The 19,895-nt window shown below is 40.3% G+C and overlaps 2 protein-coding genes across 2 annotated transcripts in view; both read right to left on the reverse strand.

Annotated features, from left to right (window-relative positions):
* The window catches only part of SPAG1 (sperm associated antigen 1), a 46,862-nt gene extending 35,376 nt beyond the window's left edge, over positions 1 to 11,486 (reverse strand). Inside the window, exons 1-8 of the mRNA XM_015561702.1 lie at positions 11,228 to 11,486; positions 9,261 to 9,420; positions 7,327 to 7,452; positions 5,069 to 5,133; positions 4,239 to 4,348; positions 3,114 to 3,219; positions 2,504 to 2,634; positions 438 to 544 (exon numbers count right to left, since the gene is read on the reverse strand). Coding sequence (XP_015417188.1) covers positions 438 to 544; positions 2,504 to 2,634; positions 3,114 to 3,219; positions 4,239 to 4,348; positions 5,069 to 5,133; positions 7,327 to 7,452; positions 9,261 to 9,420; positions 11,228 to 11,367 — 945 coding nt within the window. The 5' untranslated portion in view covers positions 11,368 to 11,486. The remainder of the gene's footprint in view (positions 1 to 437; positions 545 to 2,503; positions 2,635 to 3,113; positions 3,220 to 4,238; positions 4,349 to 5,068; positions 5,134 to 7,326; positions 7,453 to 9,260; positions 9,421 to 11,227) is intronic.
* A 5,316-nt stretch (positions 11,487 to 16,802) lies between these two features.
* On the reverse strand, positions 16,803 to 18,825 carry POLR2K (polymerase (RNA) II (DNA directed) polypeptide K, 7.0kDa). Its single transcript, XM_006760293.2, has 4 exons — positions 18,742 to 18,825; positions 18,019 to 18,088; positions 17,771 to 17,863; positions 16,803 to 16,989 (listed from the first exon to the last, which is right to left on the reverse strand). The coding sequence occupies exons 2-4, from the start codon at positions 18,077 to 18,079 to the stop codon at positions 16,967 to 16,969; spliced, it is 177 nt and encodes a 58-aa protein (XP_006760356.1). The 5' UTR covers positions 18,080 to 18,088; positions 18,742 to 18,825; the 3' UTR covers positions 16,803 to 16,966.
* Positions 18,826 to 19,895: the final 1,070 nt, after the last annotated feature.

Consider the following 19,895-nt stretch of genomic DNA (forward strand, 5'->3'; position numbering starts at 1 on the left):
CCCTCACCCCCCCCGCCACACCTGCCCAGTGCATATCTGAGTCAGTCTGTGTCAGTGATGCATGCTTTCCATGCAAGTTACAGAAAAAAGCACTCTTTTATGGCCATCGAGCTCTTGCCTAAGCCCAGGAAATGCATGCACTGCCCTGCATAATAAATTGGGATTAGCTCCAAGAAAACCACTGCCTACAGCATTGCAGGAAAGAAAAAAAAAATTGAGTATTTGATCTTCAGAAGTAGGTTTACAGTTCTGAACAATTGAAGAGCTTGCTTTCTTCCACTTCATATTGATTTAACCCCTTGCGGGTGTCTGGGATGTACCTACTTTTTAAAGCTGTAACCTAATCTTCAGCATCATGTGTCCAGCAAGATTGATGTCACATAAACACAGAAGCAGCAAACTACGGAATTCTGTGAGGAATCACTTTCTGTACTTACTTTGGCCAACTCGTTATCAGGTTCAGCATCCAGCACTTGGCGCAAATCCTCCATCGCGTCCTGGAGCTTGTTCTGATGTTTAAATGTAGTGGCACGGCGCAGAAGAGCTGAAATTTTACTAAAATAAGCGCCTGTTTTAACATATGGCGCTATAGTTAACAATTTTTTGAGTGGAAGAACGCAAGTAGCACAGAATGGTTTAGGATGCAATCGTGCAAAGCTTAACGACACCCATTCTCATGTTGTCACACATACAGAAAGTGGTACTGAGGTAAACAAGAGGCTGCACCAGGCACCTGTCCCTCCCACCACCTGGCCCTCTGGCAGCCCCCGGCCCTGCCAGCTCCTCCCGGGGCTGAGAGATTCCGTGCTGTGCGACATAGTGGAGGCTTCTCGTTAAACAATGTTTGCCTCCTTATAATCACCACTAGCATTATTTCACCACTCTCTGAAAACTTTGAAAATCATTTATTCAAATTTAGGATATTACTGACCAGCATCTGACTCAGAATATGGGATCATTAGTGAAGTCTTTATAGCAAGTTCTAAAATAACCAGAAGGAGGTATTTCACATGGATAACTGAGAGAATCCTGATGATTAAGTCAGCTAGGTTCAGAAATCAAGTGCTTTGGTAATTTGCATTCGCTTTTTAAATATGCTTGAATGTATAATAATTATATAATAATTATTAAATCCTGAAAATAAATGCCTTTCTAGTCCCATTATTACACATTATATACTGAGAGAATTTGTGTAATAAGTCATTATTTTGAAAAGAATCAGGCTTAGTAATTCTGAAAAGTGAGAAATTTATATCTGATATATTTTAATGTGCTATTTTCAAGCATAATTTTGACCAATTTGATGTTAGTTTTAAAATGAACTATGGGGCCTGGCTGGAGTGGCTCAGTTAGTTGAGCACTGTCCTGTACACTGAAAGGTTATCAGTTTGATTCCCAGTCAGGGCACATACAAGAAACAACCAGTGAATGCATAAATAAGTGGGACAACAAAACCAATGTCTCTCTTTCTCTCTCTTACCCTATTTCTTTCTAGAAATCCTATATAATAAAAGGGTAATATGCAAATCAACCGAATGGCAGAACAACAGGTTGCTATGATGTGCACTGACCACCCGGGGACAGACACTCAATGCAGGAGCTGCCCCTGGTGGTCAGTGCACTCTCACGGGGCTCGCTGCTGGTGAGCACAGTGGCGGTGGTTGTGGGAGCCTCTCCTGCCTCTGTGGCGGTCGGACATCCTCTGAGGGCTCCCAGACTGCGAGAGGGCGCAGGCAGGGCTGAGGGACCACCCCCTCCCACACCCCACCTCAGGGTACGAATCTTGTGCACCCGGCCTCTAATAAATAAATAAATAGGAAGGAAGGAAGGAAGGAAAGAAGGAAGGAAGGGAGGGAGGGAGGGAGGGAGGAAGGACAAACTATGGAAATATAAAGATAAATCATTTTGCCCCGGCTGGTGTGGTTCAGTGGATTGAGCATTGTCCCATGCACCAAGAGGTTGCTGGTTTGAATCCCAGTCAGGGCACATCCTGGGTTTGCAGGCTGAATCCCCAGTTGGGGGTGTGCAGGAGGCAGCCAATCAAAGATTCTCTCATTATTGATGTTTCTACCTTTCTCTCCCTTTCCTTTTCTCTCTGAAATAAATAAAAATTTAAAAAAAGAGAGATGGATGGTAATGATGACTGCACAACAATACCATTGAACTGTATACTTAAGAATGATTAAAACGGTCAATTTTATATGTATTTTACAAAAAAAATGGAAAAAAAACCCATAGTTAAATGCAAGCTTGAGATAGATAGTTCTTTAAAAAACACATATATTTTATTGAATCTTCTGAAATTATCGGCTACTTCAATGCAAAACCAGGGACGTAAATTCCAAGTTAAACTTGACACTAAAAGTAACTTTATGAAGGTAATGATTCCATATAGAAATTTGAGCTTATTTGACATAGGTTTAGTGTGAACATAATGAGTGTCTACAAAGAGTCTTTAAGGATCCTGCTGTCAATGTAAAAGCGTCCTTCGCATATGTTTTACCTTTTACATTTCCAGGCTCTACCTCCAAGACCTTTTCACAGTCCTGAAAAGCACTGTTCCAGTTCTGTAGTTTGAGTTCTGCTTGAGCTCGATTATTATAGGCTGCTACGGTGGGAAGCACGGATATGCTCCTATAAAACAAACGCTCATTGGCAACAAGCAGGCCAGTGGTAAATCCAAGAAGACAGAGAAACGCAGCTGAAGTTAAAGCAGAGTCGTAGACACAGAGAAGGGACTGGTGGTTGCCAGAGAGGAAGGTGGTGGGGGGCTGGGGAGAAAGGTTAGGGCTGCTATAAAAGAATCATGGGACGGAAAGCACAGCACAGGGAATACAGGCAATGACGTTGCAGTAACTCTGTAGGGTGCCAGGTGGGTCCTGGAAATACTGGGGGAACGCTTTGTAATGTATATGATTGGCTAACCACCATGCTTTATACCTGAAACCAATACAAAATAATACTGAAACAGACGTGAATTTATGATAAATACAGTATCTTGAGTGAGTCTGACATAGGCCATTTAGCTTATTTATATCCTTTCAATAATTAAATTTAAATGCTACCATTTTTTTAAAAAATAGCAAGTTTAAACCACACAAAAATCTGCTCACCTTGTATAATATTTCACAGCCTCTTCATAATCTCCCGACTTGAAAGCTTCATTTCCTTTTTCCTTCTCACGAGTAGCAAGAAAATCCTTTTCTTTCTCAGTCAGACCTAGAAACAAATGGTACCTGCTTTCAGTAAACGTATAATTTAATAGAATATTTACAAAATGTTAAATCCAAGAATGCTTATTTTAAGAGAAGCTGAAAATTGTAAATAATTAAAAGAAATGATTTCCTAGCCGAAACCAGTTTGGCTCAGTGGATAGAGCGTCAGCCTGCAGACTGAAGGGTCCCAGGTTCGATTCCGGTCAAGGGCATGTACCTTGGTTGCGGGCACATCCCCAGTAGGAGATGTGTAGGAGGCAGCTGATCGATGTTTCTCTCTCATCGATGTTTCTAACTCTCTAACTCTCTCCCTTCTTCTGATTATTGATTATTGTAAAAAATCAATAAAATATATTTTAAAAAAAACAACAACAAAAAACAAACAAAAAAGAAATGATTTCCTAAATTTAGTAATGTTTCTTTTCTTTTTTCTAATCATTCACAATTTTTGAGGGTTTACATATGTTATGACTGATTTTGTTTCTCTTTAAAGGTACTATACGCCTATGGACTTCAAATGAAAACAAATTAACTGTTCCATCATTTTGTTTTGAAGCAAAAAGAAAATAAATTTGAGGGATTTGAAGGAAAAAGAGGATTTTTAAAAAAAGAAATGAAAAACAAATTAATTACAGTAAAAAAATGGGTTGTATTTTTAAGTCTGACTAAAATTCAAGAAGTATAACTGTTAATCATATAAAATTAAATAAAGGACAGATCTGAATTTGTTAGAAGTGGTTAACTTTAGGAGAAAATGCATAAACTTGTCATGAAAATCTGTAGCATTTAAAGAGAAAGCCTTTGCCCATCCGGTTTGGCTCAGTGGATAAAGCACTGGCCCATGGACTGAAGGGGCACAGGTTCGATTCCAGTCAAGGGCATGTACTTCAGCTGCAAGCTTGATGATCCCAGCGTGGGAGGCAACTGCTTAAAAAAAGAGAGAATGTCCTCTAGTTTGACAGTTTTTATTGTAACTTTAAAAACTTAAAGACTACTAAATTGTTCTTGTATTTCCCCAATTACCTGCTGTGTCTAGTCTTGTCTCAATTTTAGACAAATGTGACTTGTTGTTTATTAGAGTTTTGTCTTTGCTATCTTCATCAATTTTTGAACATTCCTTTTCCACATCAAATCTTAAAAGAAAGAATAAAAACAAAAAAAGTACAATACAATACATTAAAATATACTAATGATATTCTTGTATTTGTATCACCATGCCTTTAAACACACATTCCAAAAATGCATACTAGCTTATATTACAAGTTTTCTGTATTCTTTCTTATAAACCATGTAATTTAGTGAGAACTTAAACATTAATCAGATCTAAACTATTTAGATTTTTGTAATTAAATTTGTAACACATTTCTCTCAATTTAAATTTTTTTTAACTTTTTATTTTTTTACAATATGCAAAATAAATCAGTCTCTATAAGATCTCCACTTTCGTTCCTCGGATATCAGAGTTCTCTCCTGCGAGTTTTCCGTTGATTATTCAGTAACCTTTTCTGTATTTTAGTTGTAATTCCAATTTCTTCCTGGGAGCATGTCCCCCAGCATCCACTTACTCAGCCGCCATTTTTAATCTCTCAATTTAAAATTTTTGTTCTTTTTTATTTTGGATAGGTATAAGGATTATATTATTTATTTGTGGTTGCTCTCATAAACAAAAGGATGCAGATTTTTATTTAATGAAAAACAAGATCAAGAGTGCTTAGACTATATACTCTGAGTACTCTACTGAAGTACCTTGCTATTCTTGATGTTCAGGTTTATAATAATTAAGAACTTATTACAGTATTTTGTGGTAGAGAAGTTTTCAGTGACAAATTTTACATAAAAAATGTAAAACATACTTATCCCACTCTGCATAATCCCTTGGAATATTCTTTTTAGCTGATCTACTTTTAGAATATTTTCCCTAAAAGAATAAAAACACACTTTATGAGACATACTTAATATAAGATTAGCAGGTTTTATTATAAATACAATGTGAAGAATTGGATTACTAAGAAAACTGAATGAATAAGAAAAATACGTACCCTTTAAGCTATAACAAATCCAGTATTAAAATTATTAAGAAAAGAATATATATCAAGCTTCAAAGGATTTTAAATTTGTAGTTAATTTGCCCAGCAGGTATGGCTCAGTGGCTGAGCGTCAACCTATGGACAAGAGGTCAGTGTTGGATTCCAGGTTAGGACACATGCCTGGTTGCAGGCTTCATCCCGAGGAAGGGGTGTGCAGGAAGCAGCCGATCAATGATTCTCTCTAATCATTGATGCTTCTATCTCTCTCTCCCTCTCCATTCCTCTCTGAAATCAATAAAAAAAATTTTTAAAAAAATTGTAGTTAATCTCAGAGCAATCTATAGGACTTTAAGCACATACATAAAATTTTTAAAAATCACATGTGAAATGATTCTTAGTGATTTTCTTATAATAAAAAAGTAATAAACTATCACTCATTCTTTTAAAACCTAGGCATTGGAGAATATTTTGCTGTATTACTCAAAGCTGGTTTGTTTGCAATAACAGACACCCAACTTGGACTAATTGTATTTCAAAAGAATACATTATTGGCTTATGTAACCAAACTGATGAAAGGCAGGACAGGGATATTGCTGGATGAAAGAGTCATATGGTCTCGCTCCAATTCCTCTCCCCACCCCTTCCTCATCCCTGCTTCTCTCTGCCTACTGATTTTGTTTTCCCTGCTGGCTACTTGCTTTCTCCATGTAGTAGAAAACATGGCCACAAGCAGCCTGCAGTTATAACCTCACAGGCCTCCGAATCAGAAAGGAAAAGGACTCTGCTCTCCATCTTTAGAGAAATCCCAGGGAAGGGTTCTGATTGCCTAGCTGGGGTCATGCGCCCATCCCTGACCGAGCACTAGCTTGGTGCTAGTAAGGGGCCCAACCTCGGTCACATGCCCAGTGGAAGCGCCAGAGGGAGTGGGAGAGAAGCAAACAATAGCCATTATGCTCACAAATAGTTTCTGAAATTATTTCTTAGAAGTTAGTCATAATCTGAAACCATTTTGGGCGGTTTTGTAACGTGGTGCATTGGTCACGTGGAGTTAAGCAGATCTTCCAAATATTCATACATTTCATCATACAATAAAAAACCAGATCTGCTAATATCTTCATGGAGATCGTCAGAAAAGTCTGAGTACGGGAAATTGTTTTGTCACAAGCAGGTATTCAAGAGCCACGTACGAATATGAAATACTCTTCTAGATTGTACTGGAAAGCTCAGGTATTATCACTGGCAAAAAGCACTGTCGGTTAAAGTGACAGGCCCACTTTGTTCATTTTCAACGCAATGTCTGCCAAAAAACCAAGTCTGAATAATCATACATTTTTGGAGAAAAATTTATTCCAGAAAAAAGTGGCGACTGAAGCTGCCAATGCAATCACACAAGTGCTTTTCTTGAGATAACAATCATCTTTCACTTCACAGTGAAATGCTTTCTGCATACTTCCCATTTTATCACACAGATTATTAAAAACATGTGTCGTTTCTCTCTCCCTTCCTTCCACTCTCTAAAAATCAATGGAAAAATATCGTTGGGTGAGGATTAACAAAAAATAATAAATAAATAAATATGCCCTTGCCCAGCTGAAGTAGCTCAGTGGTTGAGCATCGACCTATGAACCAGAAGGTCATGGTTCAATTTCTGGTCAGGGCACTTGCCCGGTTGTGGGCTCGATCCTCAGTGTGGGGTGTGCGGGAGGCAGCCAATCAATGATCCTCTCTTGTCATTGATGTTTCTATCTCTCTGTTCCTCAACCTTCCTCCTGAAATAAAGTTTAATAAAAACAAACAACAACACAAAAAACTGGTCATAGTAGAAGAGGCTGAACAGCAAAAGGAAAATGAAGAAAGGCAATTAATCTAAGATGCAAGTCTTCAAAAGAAAAGGCGGTTTTATTTTGATTCATCAATTAATAAACAATGGTCTACTCGTGAAGGTAATAGCACATGACCAGCTGAAAGAAATCCCTGCTCTCCTAGAACACATCACCGTTTGGCTGCACTGACAAAACTGAGATAGCTCTCCTCATACACAACCTTCTTCCCCTATCCACCACGCCCCGCACCAAAAGGCCTACTTTGGCAACATCAAGACGGCTGTTTGAACCACGAACTGGAGGCAAATTTTCTTCCTTTGCTGGAAATGTTTCAGTTTCATGAAAATATATTTTACTTTCTTCTTTTTTAATTTCTGTTACCCAATTCTGAGGGGAAAAAAAAGGAGGAAAATGAAGGCAAATATACAATTTTAAGTAATTAACCAAGCATTAGAAAAGACTATATGTCATCAAAATTTCCCATGGATCAGTCAGTTTTTTAGGTGACAGTTTGATCGCGCCATTCTCTCTACCTGGAATGCCCTTCCTACTCTTTTTTTTTATTTGGGGAAAATACACATATCATAAAATTTACCCTATTAATCATTTTTAAGTGTACAGCTCAGTATTATTAAGTAAATTCATATTGTTGTTGGCCTTCCTACTTTTCATTATCTTGTAAGATCTTATTGACCATCTCTCCCAGTAAGCTTTCTCTGAGCTTCCGGTTTGGTTTAAACATGTTCCCCCTCCATGTATTAGCATAATGGTTTAAAATAATCTATTTAGTGTTCATCCCTTTCACCACACTGTAAATTCCTTGAGGGCAGAGCCTATGTCTTAATCTCATTTTTTGTGATTCCAGAACATAGCACAGTGTCTGGCATATAACAGGTTCACAATAATGTTCATTAAACTGAATTGTCGCCTGGCTGGCATGGCTCACTGGTAGAGCATTGACCCAGAAACCTGGAGGTCACGGATTGATTCCGGTCAGGGCACAAGCCCAGGTTGCAGGCTTGATCCCCAGTGGGGTGTGCAGGAGGCAGCCAATCAATGATTCTCTCTTATCATTGATGTTTCTATCTCTCTCCTCCTTCCTCTCTGAAATCAACAAAATATATTAAAAGAAACATAAATAAAATAAATTGTCACTGGTGCCAGGAAAATACTGAGTAGGATATTTATCATCTGTGTAATTCTATTATTTATTTTTCATCAAATATATAGTGAGGGTGTAATATTTGCTAGACGTTCTTAAAATAGGCACTGGGATATAGAAATAAACTCTGTTACCTGTCCTATTTGTATAGAAGGCAGGGAGGATGGAGGGGTGCAAACAGGAGAATAAAAACACAGTAAGGGAAGAAAGGGAAGAAGGAGAGAGGAGGAATTGCAGAAGAGAGAAAGGAGTGAGAGAGAATGGGGAATGCAGGAGAAGTGGCAAGGCAGACATGAAAGAAAGGGGGATGAGAAGGAGACTGACTAAAAAAGTGACCTGAAAGAATACACAGTTGTGGTAAAAGCAGGCTCTGCAACTAAAACCAAAAGGTTTTGCCCTGGCGATCTGGCTCCGTTGGTTGGGTGTCACCCTATGCGCGGAAAGGTTGCGGGTTTGAGGCATGCAAGAGGCAGCCGATCGATGTTATGCTCTCACATCAATGTCCCCCCCCCCCACACAATGCCTTCCTCTTTCTCTAAAAATCAATGAACTATTTTTAAAAAACGAGGTTTTATCCCCCAAAAATAAAGTCAAAGAACTCTAAACATAAACCACTATTGTAGCTATATTAATAACCAGATTTCCAAATTCAAGTCAATAAAATGGTAAAGTGAGAAAGCTGATGAAAGTTTTTAAAAACATAGTATTCTGAACCCAGCCAGCATGGCTCAGTGGTTGAGGGTTGACCTATGGACCAGGAGGTCAGGGTTCGATTCCCAGTCAAGGCACATGCCCAGGTTGGGGGGCTTGATTCCCAGTGGGGGGCATGCAGGAGTCAACCGGGCAATGATTATCTCTCATCATCAATGTTTCTATTTCTCTCTCTTACCTCCTCCCTTCCTTTACGAAATCAATAAAAATATATATTTTTAAAAAGCCTTTGGCTGACAAAAAAGAAACCTAGAATTTTGGATAAGTGAAGTAGACCTATATACAACATGACAATGTCACAAAAACCAGTGTTGATCTATACCTTGATATCGCCATCGATTTTTTCCCATTCTCTTGCTGTGAAACTGGATTCTGTCGCTGCAGGTTTGTCTTTCCTCAAAGCTCTACTTTGAGGAGCCAATCCTTGAAGGCGCTTTTCACAAAACTCTATAAGTTCAGGATAATATCCTTCCTCTCCAGACCTTAAAAAATAGTACAGAATTTTAGAGGTGCCGCTTTGTTCAGAGATCAGCTAGACCGGCGGTTTGCAGGCTGGGTTCCACGGAGCCCAGGGGTTCCGCGGAGACCTCTGGACTGCCCCGCAGGCGGTGGCATGTGGGGCTGCTGCTCCCAAGCACCTTCCTCAACCAGTGCAACCTCCGTTATTATCTGTTCATCCGTGCAGGGATGCAACGGAAGAAAAGAAGGCGCTCCGAAGACACACTTTTCCATCACACACTTTACAAGGTGAATGAATAACATTTCCTCTCCTCTTTAACACACACATATGTTCTTTTTGTACATAAGGTAATTTTAAACTTAAAAATGGAGATTCAATATTAGAGACAGGCAGAAAGTGAGACTCTGGGCTTCCTTTCCAAGGAAGAGCTCCTAACTTATTTCCGTTCCTTCCCCCAAAGGGATGGGGAAAAAATGGCAGAGGAACAGTTTAGAACAACAGCACTCTAAATACAACCAGGAAACAGAATTCCTCTCTTAGAGGGTTAAATGGAGACATCTGTTCTAGTTTGTCTTTATTATTATTATTATTATTTATTATTAAAAAGAAAATCAATTTTTGCCCTTCTCCAGTAAGTCTGTTCACTTTTAAATTTTTAGAAAAATAGAAATATATCCCATTTTCAAGTAAAATTAAAAAATCATCGTTCCAAGTCAATGCAATATAATTTCATGAAGCTATTCATAGAATTTCTTAGAACCAACATTATTACTATGGCTTTCAGACACTTCCATCCCGTAAACTTCTCATTTTGTTGATCAGTCCTTGGTCAAATATACATGAATAAGTTCTTATACTCCTGAGGAAAACAAAAGGGAAAGCAACGACAGGATTCCTATTTCCATTTCAGAAATGATGAGGTTGTTACATCAACTCTGGCTGGGGACGAGCAGGGCTGCCTAGGGAGGACATGACACCAAAGGTAACGAGAGAGAAAAAGCAAAGGACACAGTTGTAAGATGAAGGGTCCGGGGGAGAAAAGAGAGCCACCGCAGAGATGCCACGGTAGGGATGCCACGCTCCACATGTGCTTCTGCAACATCAGGCTACTCCCCAGGGGAAAACCCCCCAAGAAACCTGAAATACGTGGTACAGGGCAGTGATTCTCAAAGTGGGTTCCCTTGACCACCTGCATGTCGATTAGCCAGGCACTTGTTAAAAACACAGATTCCAAACAAAACAAACAAATAAAAAATACACACAGATTCCTGGGCCCCACCCCAGATTTCCTGAAGTAGAATTTCTGGGAATGGGACCCTCAAATTTTCATTTTTAAGAACCATGTGTATATGAAAGTTTAAGAATCACCACCGTGGGGTTCTTAGCCAGAGAAGGCCCGGTTCCCTGCCTCCTGTTCCGGCCTCCGGGCTGGCTTCCCCGCCATCCTCCAAGTGACCAGCTCAGAGTCACCAGATGGCACGAAGCGGGAGAGGCCAAATAACCTTATCAGCGTAGGCTGGTGAGCTACCCTACATCCTCCTGGCGACTCCCACAGTTACCTTTTCCTGGACAATATGAAGGAAGCAAGAGAAAGGCCCTCCTCAAATTAGCCTACGGTGCACGGAGGAAGTACACCCAGCCAGACCACTGCAAACTAACAACAGGATCAAAACCACTATTGTGGGACCTAATATGGGAAAATACAACAAACAATAGCGATGCTTGAAAATGTCTTCCAACGTTTCTAATGCAGCCTCAGCTTTTAGAAGGCAAGAACAATATAATTAAAACTGACAAATTGAAACTAGAAATGATTTTTAAATGCTTACCTAAGCACACAAAGAATTTTTTCCAAATGTTTAACGTCTGAACATTTTTCAATGTACTTGAAATCCAAATGTTCAACGGGAATTTTGAATGTTTTTGTGGTTCCAAAGCCCAACAATGATGGGCAATCTTTGGCAGTCATGGCTGAAATATAGTACAAGAAAACAGTTATGAATCTTATATATATATAATCTCACTCCATTTGGATAGCAGTAACCATCTCGGTACTTCTTTAATAATTATGTTTTAGCTCTAACCGGTTTGGCTCAGTGGATAGACCATCGTCTTGCGGACTGACAAGGTCCCAGGTTCGATTCTGGTCAAGGGCATGTACCTTGGTTGCGGGCACATCCCCAGTGGGGATGTGTGCAGCAGGCAGCTGATCAATGTTTCTCTCTCATTGATGTTTCTGACTCTCTATTTCTCTCCCTTCCTCTTTGTAAAAAAAAAAAAAAATCAATAAAATATATTTTAAAAAATAGATTGTGTTTTATTTCTAGAGAAAAGGATGAAGGCTACTGATTTTAAACTCTCTCTCCCTGATAATGACAGCTAACATTCATAGAGCTAAATTACTATGTACCATATATGGATTATCTCCATTTACGTAATGTAGAAATTCAATGACTAAGCAGGTTTTGGTGCTATAAAAAAGGTAAAAAAATACTTTCCTCTACCCAGTTAAGTTCAGTTACTGAGGCCCTGTGAATTAAATTGATAGAACACACATTAACAGAAGGAAACATTTATTTTATATGCACATGGGGGCTTCACCAAAAAGTGAAAACCCAAAGAATCTTTAGCGTGGGAGCCTATATACCATTTTAAAAAAGGGCGATAAATTGTGGAGAAGTAATTAAACAAAGGAGAAGGGGTTTTAGCTTCCAGGAGAAAGTAAATATATGGGAGAAACTAATGAAAGGGTGACCTTTCAAGGCGCTCTCTACTCCCAGCACCTGGAAAACAAAGTGGGGCGCGGGGCTGAGGGACACCCAGAGGCCCTCTGGGCCCCACGCACCTGGGCCCCCACTCCCACCCACTGGAACCAGGTCAGGGTTCGATTTCTGGTTAGGGCTCATGCCCAGGTTGCAAGCTCGATCCCCAATGGGGGGGTGTGCAGGAGGCAGCCGATCAATTATTCTCTTTCATCATTGATGTTTCTCTCTATCCCTCTCCTTTCATCTCTAAAAGGAATACTTTTTAAAAATCATTGCCCTAAATTATATTGGGTGATAAATTTAAAAATAAGCAGCAGCGATGGGCCTAATTCATTTGAAGTATTTCCTTCAGCATGCCTGCCCTCTGGGAGTTTAGTCATATATCGGACCTCTGCAGAAGAAGAGGATGCTCTGTCAGCTTCACCTCCATCTTCCTGCTGGCTTTAACTTAGGTATAGAATATAGATAACAGTTTGTCAGCATTTGGATGAGATACGGCTGAGAAATGAGATTATGGCTTTTGCACCATACCGGAAGGGTCCAGTATGATGAATGGCTCCCATCACAACATAACTTTAAGGGTGGAAGTTACAGGAAAGCAACATAAAGAATTTTTAAATTATTGATGTTGCCCAGAATACAATGGTTTGTCTTAGGATAATTTACCAAAGAGCTGGAGGATCTTTGATGGGAGAGGTTTAAACATCTAATAGGTTTAAAATAAATTTCCTTAAATGAAAGGTGTCTTGCAACCCCTGAGATTTTATTATTTGAATAAAATATAGCGAGAAACATCTGAAATTATAAGACATCTCTTACCTAATCAAATAAATTTCATTCTGAACAGTTTTAACATTTCTGAGAATTCTTTTTGAAAACTACCACTGTTGGTAGAATACACATTCTTAGGATCACAAAATATTCTCAAGTTCTAAAATACAACTTGTACAAGACTTTATTTGCTCTCTTTAAAAAAAATTTTTTTAAAATACTTATTTCAGAGAAGCGAGAGGGAGTGGTAGAAACCTCAATGATGTTCGGCTGGCTCCTGCACGCCCCCTCTTGGGGGCCGAGCCCGCAACCTGGGCATGTGCCCTGACCTCCTGGTTCATAGGTCTGCGCTGAGCCACTGAACCACACCGGCGGGCTTATTTGCTCTGTTTAAAACTCTTCCACACCTGTTTGAATTTTTGTTGCAGATTAGGAAAACCTTATTTTTTTCTCCATCATCCTGATCCACATCCACTTCCTGTACGTATTTCCTACTCAGCTTATCCTAATACCTTCAGTGGAAACTGCGATGAACTAGTAACACGAAAACCTGTTTTCTTCCCGCTTAAGCATCCTTTCGAGATCCACGGGGCCGAGCGCCCTCTGCTGCCTGAGGCCGGAAGGAAATGACAACCTCCAGCCATAGCAACGGTTTCTATGTACAACGCAGCTCGAGAAGGCGGAGGGACTGGCCGCGATCCGCGAGCTCTTACCGCCAACTGGCAACGGTCAGGGGGCACTTTAGGACCCTATGAACGTGTTCCCCACTCCCAGGCTTTCGTCACCAGGAACCCCCGTGCTGCGACCCCGCCCCAACATCTGACTAGGAAGGATGTTCGAGCCACAACGCGCCCCTCACTCTCCAGCCCACAGTGCATTTGCCCCTCCGCGTCCGCCTTTCGCCCCGGCGCAGAGGTAAGGGCTGAGATGGGGACACGAAATTTACTCCTGGAGGGCAGGTACTCACCTGGTTCTCTTGAGCCCCGCGCCCAGCAAACCTGACCCGCGGCGCCGCGGTTGCAGGGAGGGGCGTGTCGCTACGCCTGAGCGTCAAGGGCAACGGGCTGATCGCCAGGGGCGGGGACTAGCCCTCTGCCGGGTGATTGGCTAGTCCGGACCCCATCCCGCTGATTGGCGTTACGGAAGCCAGCTTCACCAGGAAAGAGGACCATTGGGAGAGTGGGAGGGTGAGTTCCCCTTCTCCTTCTCAATTCTTTTCGGATCGAGTTAAAATACTGCCCCTTTGGATTGTTGTGCTACCTGCAAGGTAAACTGGTATCTACTCCTACTAAATTACAGAAGCATAATTAAACGTTCAGGATGTCTACACTGCAACCTAGACTTCCTCCCCTTTATACAGAAGAGTAAATGAAGACAAGATTCCCTCTTTTCATGCATTTAACATTTTCTGAGTGCTGGTTATGAGTCAGACACTGTACTGGGCGCTAGATACAAAAGTGTATACAATTCAGATAAATAAAACAATAATTTTTATTTATGGGGAATTTTTTGTTTTATAATTTCAGCTCTTTCACTCATAATTTTTTTCTCGTTATCATTATGTACATATATATTTATACTGAATGAACAAGCAGGATAAAAAGCAACCTGAAGGAAAAAGACTACAGAGGCAATGAAAATTACCAGTATGGTTTTCATTGAGAGAAGACATTGCATCCAAGAAACAAGGAGATACATAATTCAAGAAAATGTCCCCAAATTGAAGAGCTTGGGTTTCCAGATTGAAAGTACCCAAGTGAGCAAAACAGCGGAAGAAAACCATACAAATGTACATACCGTAAAATTTCAGGACACTGGCAAAAATTCTTAACAGAGAGAAAATGGGTCACAGACAAGGATTAAGAACAAGCATGGTTTGGGACTTCTCAACAACACTGGAAGCTAGAAGACAACAAAACAATCCTTCAGAATTCTGATGCTGGCGAAGAGCACCAGAAAAGTTCATTTCAGGCCGAGAAAAGCCTGGGGAAAAGGAGAGGCAAGAAAGAAAAAAGGCCTCTTACCTGCTTAAGGAACTGCAAACATCTTAGACCCAAAAGAGTGAGAGGTGGGCTGAAGTGGTGACAGAGGTAAGAGTCAGATTATCAAGGACTAAGCACAGTATTCCAAATCATTTTTTATTTTAGCAAAATGAGGAGCCACTGAGGATTTGCAGCAGGACGGTATCATGAAATTTGTATTCTTGAAGGAGCAATGTGAAGAGCATGGAGGACAGCAAAACGAGTAGCTGGGAGAGACTCATCCTAAGGCCAGTAACAATCGTGTGTGAAAAACGTTAATATTACAGTAATGGTAATAATAATTAACATGGGCTATTATTAGGCTGAGTTTTTATGGATTCTTTTATCTTCCAACAAACCTTTGAGGTAGGTGCCTATGGTACAAACAAGGAAAGTGAACCCTGGTAAGATCATACTGCCAGTTGACAAGGGATATTTATTATTCCTTAGGATTGGTCATTTCTGATTCCACATATTTTTGAATTTTTCATACCTTAAATCTCTGAAAATAGCTTCAGACCATCATTAACTCTTCCACTTTGACAATAAAGCTGAAGTTAAAAGAAATAAATTAACTAGCCAGTCACTGAGTAGCAGGACTGGATGTGAACCAATTTCCATGCCTTTCTCATGGACATGCTTGTCTAAGTAAGCAGCTTAGTAGGGAACAAGTGATGTGTGAACTTCAAGCCCAGATTTTTATATTTACAGAGCACTATTGAAAAGAGTTTTTAAAAGCAATTTTATATTTATTGTATCATTTTTTTTTCTTAAAACTGTCCAGATAGGCAAGAGGTAAAATCATTTCCATTTTATAGATGAAGAAACAAAGAGGGAAGTAACGGACTGAAATGGTGAGTTCCCGAGGTAATACTTTCTCCATTAAACATCTGTCTAGTTAACCAAATAACAATATTCAATTAAATTACTGATAGAGAAGGGATCTATGATGAAATTAGAGGAGTTAAGAGCAACATTATCCAATGAGTTGGGGTTTTCCATAGAGATATCTTATTTGTTGGGACCCTCTTGTCTAAAAAAGACAAGGTCAAGAAGGAATATAGCACAATTACCAAATTATGAAAGTCGTGGCGAAAGGAAAACCCAGATCAAGGAAGAACTCTTTAAAAATATAAGCATGGTGGTACTTTGTATAGTACATAATAAATTTTATAGAACTTGGAATATTTCAGACCTTCAAATGAATGTTAGGGAAACCAATGTGATGATCCATAATGATGATAATATTGGACACACATGGAGTATCAAACTATTGATATCCCTAAAATCAAGACAAAAGTTTTAAACATTTATACAGTAATTCAGTGTAAACCAACCCTTACTTTTTTATATCGTGAAAGCAGATTTTTTTACTTTAATGAATGATTACACCTGGAACTGCACCTGCCTTAATAGTCTTCATCTGTATGTATGTGGGGTTGATTTTCCCTTACAGAAAGCAACCATTGGTTTCTTCTCCCTTGCCCAAGATTTAAAAACCAGTCAAGCATTACATACAAATACAGAAAGGCCTACTTCAAGTAACAAATGAAAAATGTAACTCCACATGATGTATGTAACACTGAGAGTAAGTGTACTGTTATACTCCACACAAAATGATGCTGGAGATTTTACTAACAATTGATAATATAAAACAGTGGTTTCCACGGAACAAACTTAATCACACCTAGAGAGCCCTAGAAAGCTGTATTTTTAACAAGGGCCCCAATGACTCTCGCTTTTGATTAAAAGTGTGGTTTGGCGAAGCACTTTTAACCTTTTTCATGTCAGGTGAAATACACAACAAAATTAAATTACACACACACAAAATTAAATTACAAATCATGGAACTGAACAAAAATATCTTTATAATAGATACCTAAATACAATATGGTTTTAAAAATGAAATCATGTATATACTAGTAGTTGTATTCATAAAGTATACTCATCAAAAACTATACAACAATAACAGCAAATCCAAATGCAAACAGATATTCTTCTGAATTCCGTTTCATCGAGCATCAAAAACCACCACTGTAGAAAACTGAGTTAAGGACAAAAAGAGTAAGTTATATAAAAGACTTTAATACTTCCAAGTCACTTTGTCTTTACAATGTGCTAGTTTGTAATTTAATTTAAAAGCCCAAAAGTATAGAATTCATCATCATGACTATTTTTATTAGCTGTCTTTCCATGATACAGAAGACCAATGCACCAAAAGACACTGAAGCAGTCCAGCCCATGTGGCTCCATGGTTGAGCATTGACCCACCCATGAACCAAGAGGTCATCAGTTCAATTCCCAGTCAGGGCACATACACCAGTTTTGGGCTTGATCTCCAGTGGGGGTCATGCGCGAGGCAGCCAATCGATGTTTTCTCTCTCTTCAATGTTTCTCTCTATCCCTCTCCCTTCCTCTCTCTAAAATCAATAAAAACATATTTTTACTACACAACAATTTCCTCTCAGTCTTTCAACTAATTTGGAAGGCTCACTTTTTCCATTTGGTAGCATACATAATATTTGTATTTCTCCTATAATTTAGTTTATCCATAAACTCAAGCTCACATGAGTATTTAGTTAAACACAGAATCCCTAAAAATTAGACTTATGAGAACCAAAATCAACTAGTATTAAGATTATATAGTATCTGATTATACAGTGACATACTGGTCCATGAAAATGCTGTCTTTTTTTGGGTAAGTAATCCAGAAGTTATTACCATTTTTACCAGAAATTAGTCTTTGAGTATCAACCCAAGCATTATTCTTAATTTCCTCCTACCTCTTATTTAGAAAGCATAGTTACAAGGATACATCTTTTAGTCCTTTTCTTGTACATTATCCTGTATCCACATTCTCTGCATCTGATTGGATCCCTGGATTTTATTTCATTTTCTGCGTGACATTCTAGAAAAGTAAACACATTAATTCAGTACCTAAAAGGAAAACATTACAGACAAGCAAATCTTAACAATATTTTTCACCCAAATCACTTAAGAGGAAATAGTAATTTTTAAAAAGTGAAGTAAAATCGTCTTACTTCATGTAAGTGCTACTCTTACCTCCACAGATATATATCATTGGCTGCTGCTTGGGGGGTTGGACGTCCTTCTGGGTGTCCATTGTTAACCCCTGAAATCAGATTCAATACTGAGTATCACACACCCAACCAGTCCTCGTTCTTCCCAGAGAAGGCTGAAAAGGTCCCCATTCCTAATCTGTGCTTTTCCAAATACCACGCATAGGTCTAAAGGACGAACTAAAACAACAAAAAAACAACACCCCGCAACGTATTGTGCACTTATCCACAAACCCGACACAGTAATAAACGCTTCGCATATGCGATCTCACTCACACCTGTTACTTTACGATCATCTTTACAACAGTCCCGCGAGGCATTACTCTGATCCCGCAGCTGAAGAAACCCGGGCTTAGAGAAGCTAACAGCGCAGGATCAGGAGGAGACAGACGAGTTCAGAACTGACTGCAAAGCTCGCATTCTCACTCAGCACAAGGAAAAGTCCCATTTATCCAAACTTTAGCAAAGGACAGCCAAAAACTGACCTCTCTCCACAGGGGATCGTGCGCCCCAGAGACAAGGCGAATAAAACAACCCCCAATGGCTACGCCGCTAAACTAAAGAAACCAGGCAGAGGGCTAACAGCATCGGCTATGTCCCCAGCCTCGCCCAACCCCAACCCACACCCGGCCTTTAAACCTCGGGCGCCTTTCGGGTTTGGGCCCAGAGTCACCCCAAATCTCAACCAGGCGAGCCCCCTACTCACTCAGCACCGACAGGCTCCTCCCGCTGCGATTCCAAACCGACAGCGCAGCACCTTGGCGTGCGCACCCCACTTCCGGCGCCAGCTTATGACGCAACATGGTCCCCGCCCCTTTCCCCCTTCAGTCCCGGGGCGGGGCCGAGGTGCCCGGATTGAGCCGGCGGAACAGCCGAGGTTTTTGCAGGTTGGACTGTGGACAGAGATTCCCGCTTCGCCTTCTGCTATTTTCATTTTTCAGGAAAGCAAAGCATTTTTTTAACAGTTCCCCAAGTTTCATGAGGCTTGCATTTCTGATTAAAGAAGTCGGTAGAAAGTATCACTTCTCCAGGCGGGCAGAGGGGGTGAGAGAGAAACCGCGAAAAGGATGTTCTGCCCGAGATGGTTTGGCTCAGTGGGCAGAGCGTGGGCCTGTGGACTGAAGAGTCCGGGGTTCGAGCCTGGTCCAGGGCGCATGCCGGGGTTGTGGGCTCGATCCCCAGGAGGGGGCGTGCAGGAGGCAGCCCATCAACAATTCTCGCTCGCCCTCTCTAAAAATCAATAAAAATATACTTAAAAAAAAAATGAAACACAGTAACTATATAACATGGTGTTTTAGAAGGTGATAAATTGCTCAGACAAAATTCGGAGAAGGATTACAAATGCTGGGCAGAGACAGGGAGTGCGGCTGTCATGGAGATGTGTTTGAAGAGCTACGCTCTCTTAAAGAATGTGTAATTCACGCCCTAACTGGTTCGGCTCAGTGGATAGAGCGTGGGCCTGTGGACTGAAGGGTCCCGAGTTCGATTCCGGTCAAGGGCATGTACCTGGGTTGCGGGCACGTCCCCAGTAGGGGGTGTGCAGGAGGTAGCTGATGGATGTTTCTCTCTCATCCATGTTTCTAACTCTCTATCCCTCTCCATAAAAAATCAATAAAATATATTTTTAAAAAAGAATGTGTAATTCACGAATCCTTAAGTCCTACAGGTATCTCAGCAACCTCATACTGAATTCATCTTAATTTCTCAAAAACCTATACTCTTCAGTCACTCCATGTCCCCCGTGCAGTGGTTCTGCCAATGTACCATGTGATCCCAGGTTCTTCATCCCCACTCTCTTCCAGAGCAATGCAGTAGCTCGCCTCCCTTCCTCTGCCCTCCATGCTGCCACCAGAGTCTTTC

Source organism: Myotis davidii, unplaced genomic scaffold, assembly GCF_000327345.1.
Source record: "Myotis davidii unplaced genomic scaffold, ASM32734v1 scaffold497, whole genome shotgun sequence".
Lineage (NCBI taxonomy): Eukaryota > Metazoa > Chordata > Mammalia > Chiroptera > Vespertilionidae > Myotis > Myotis davidii.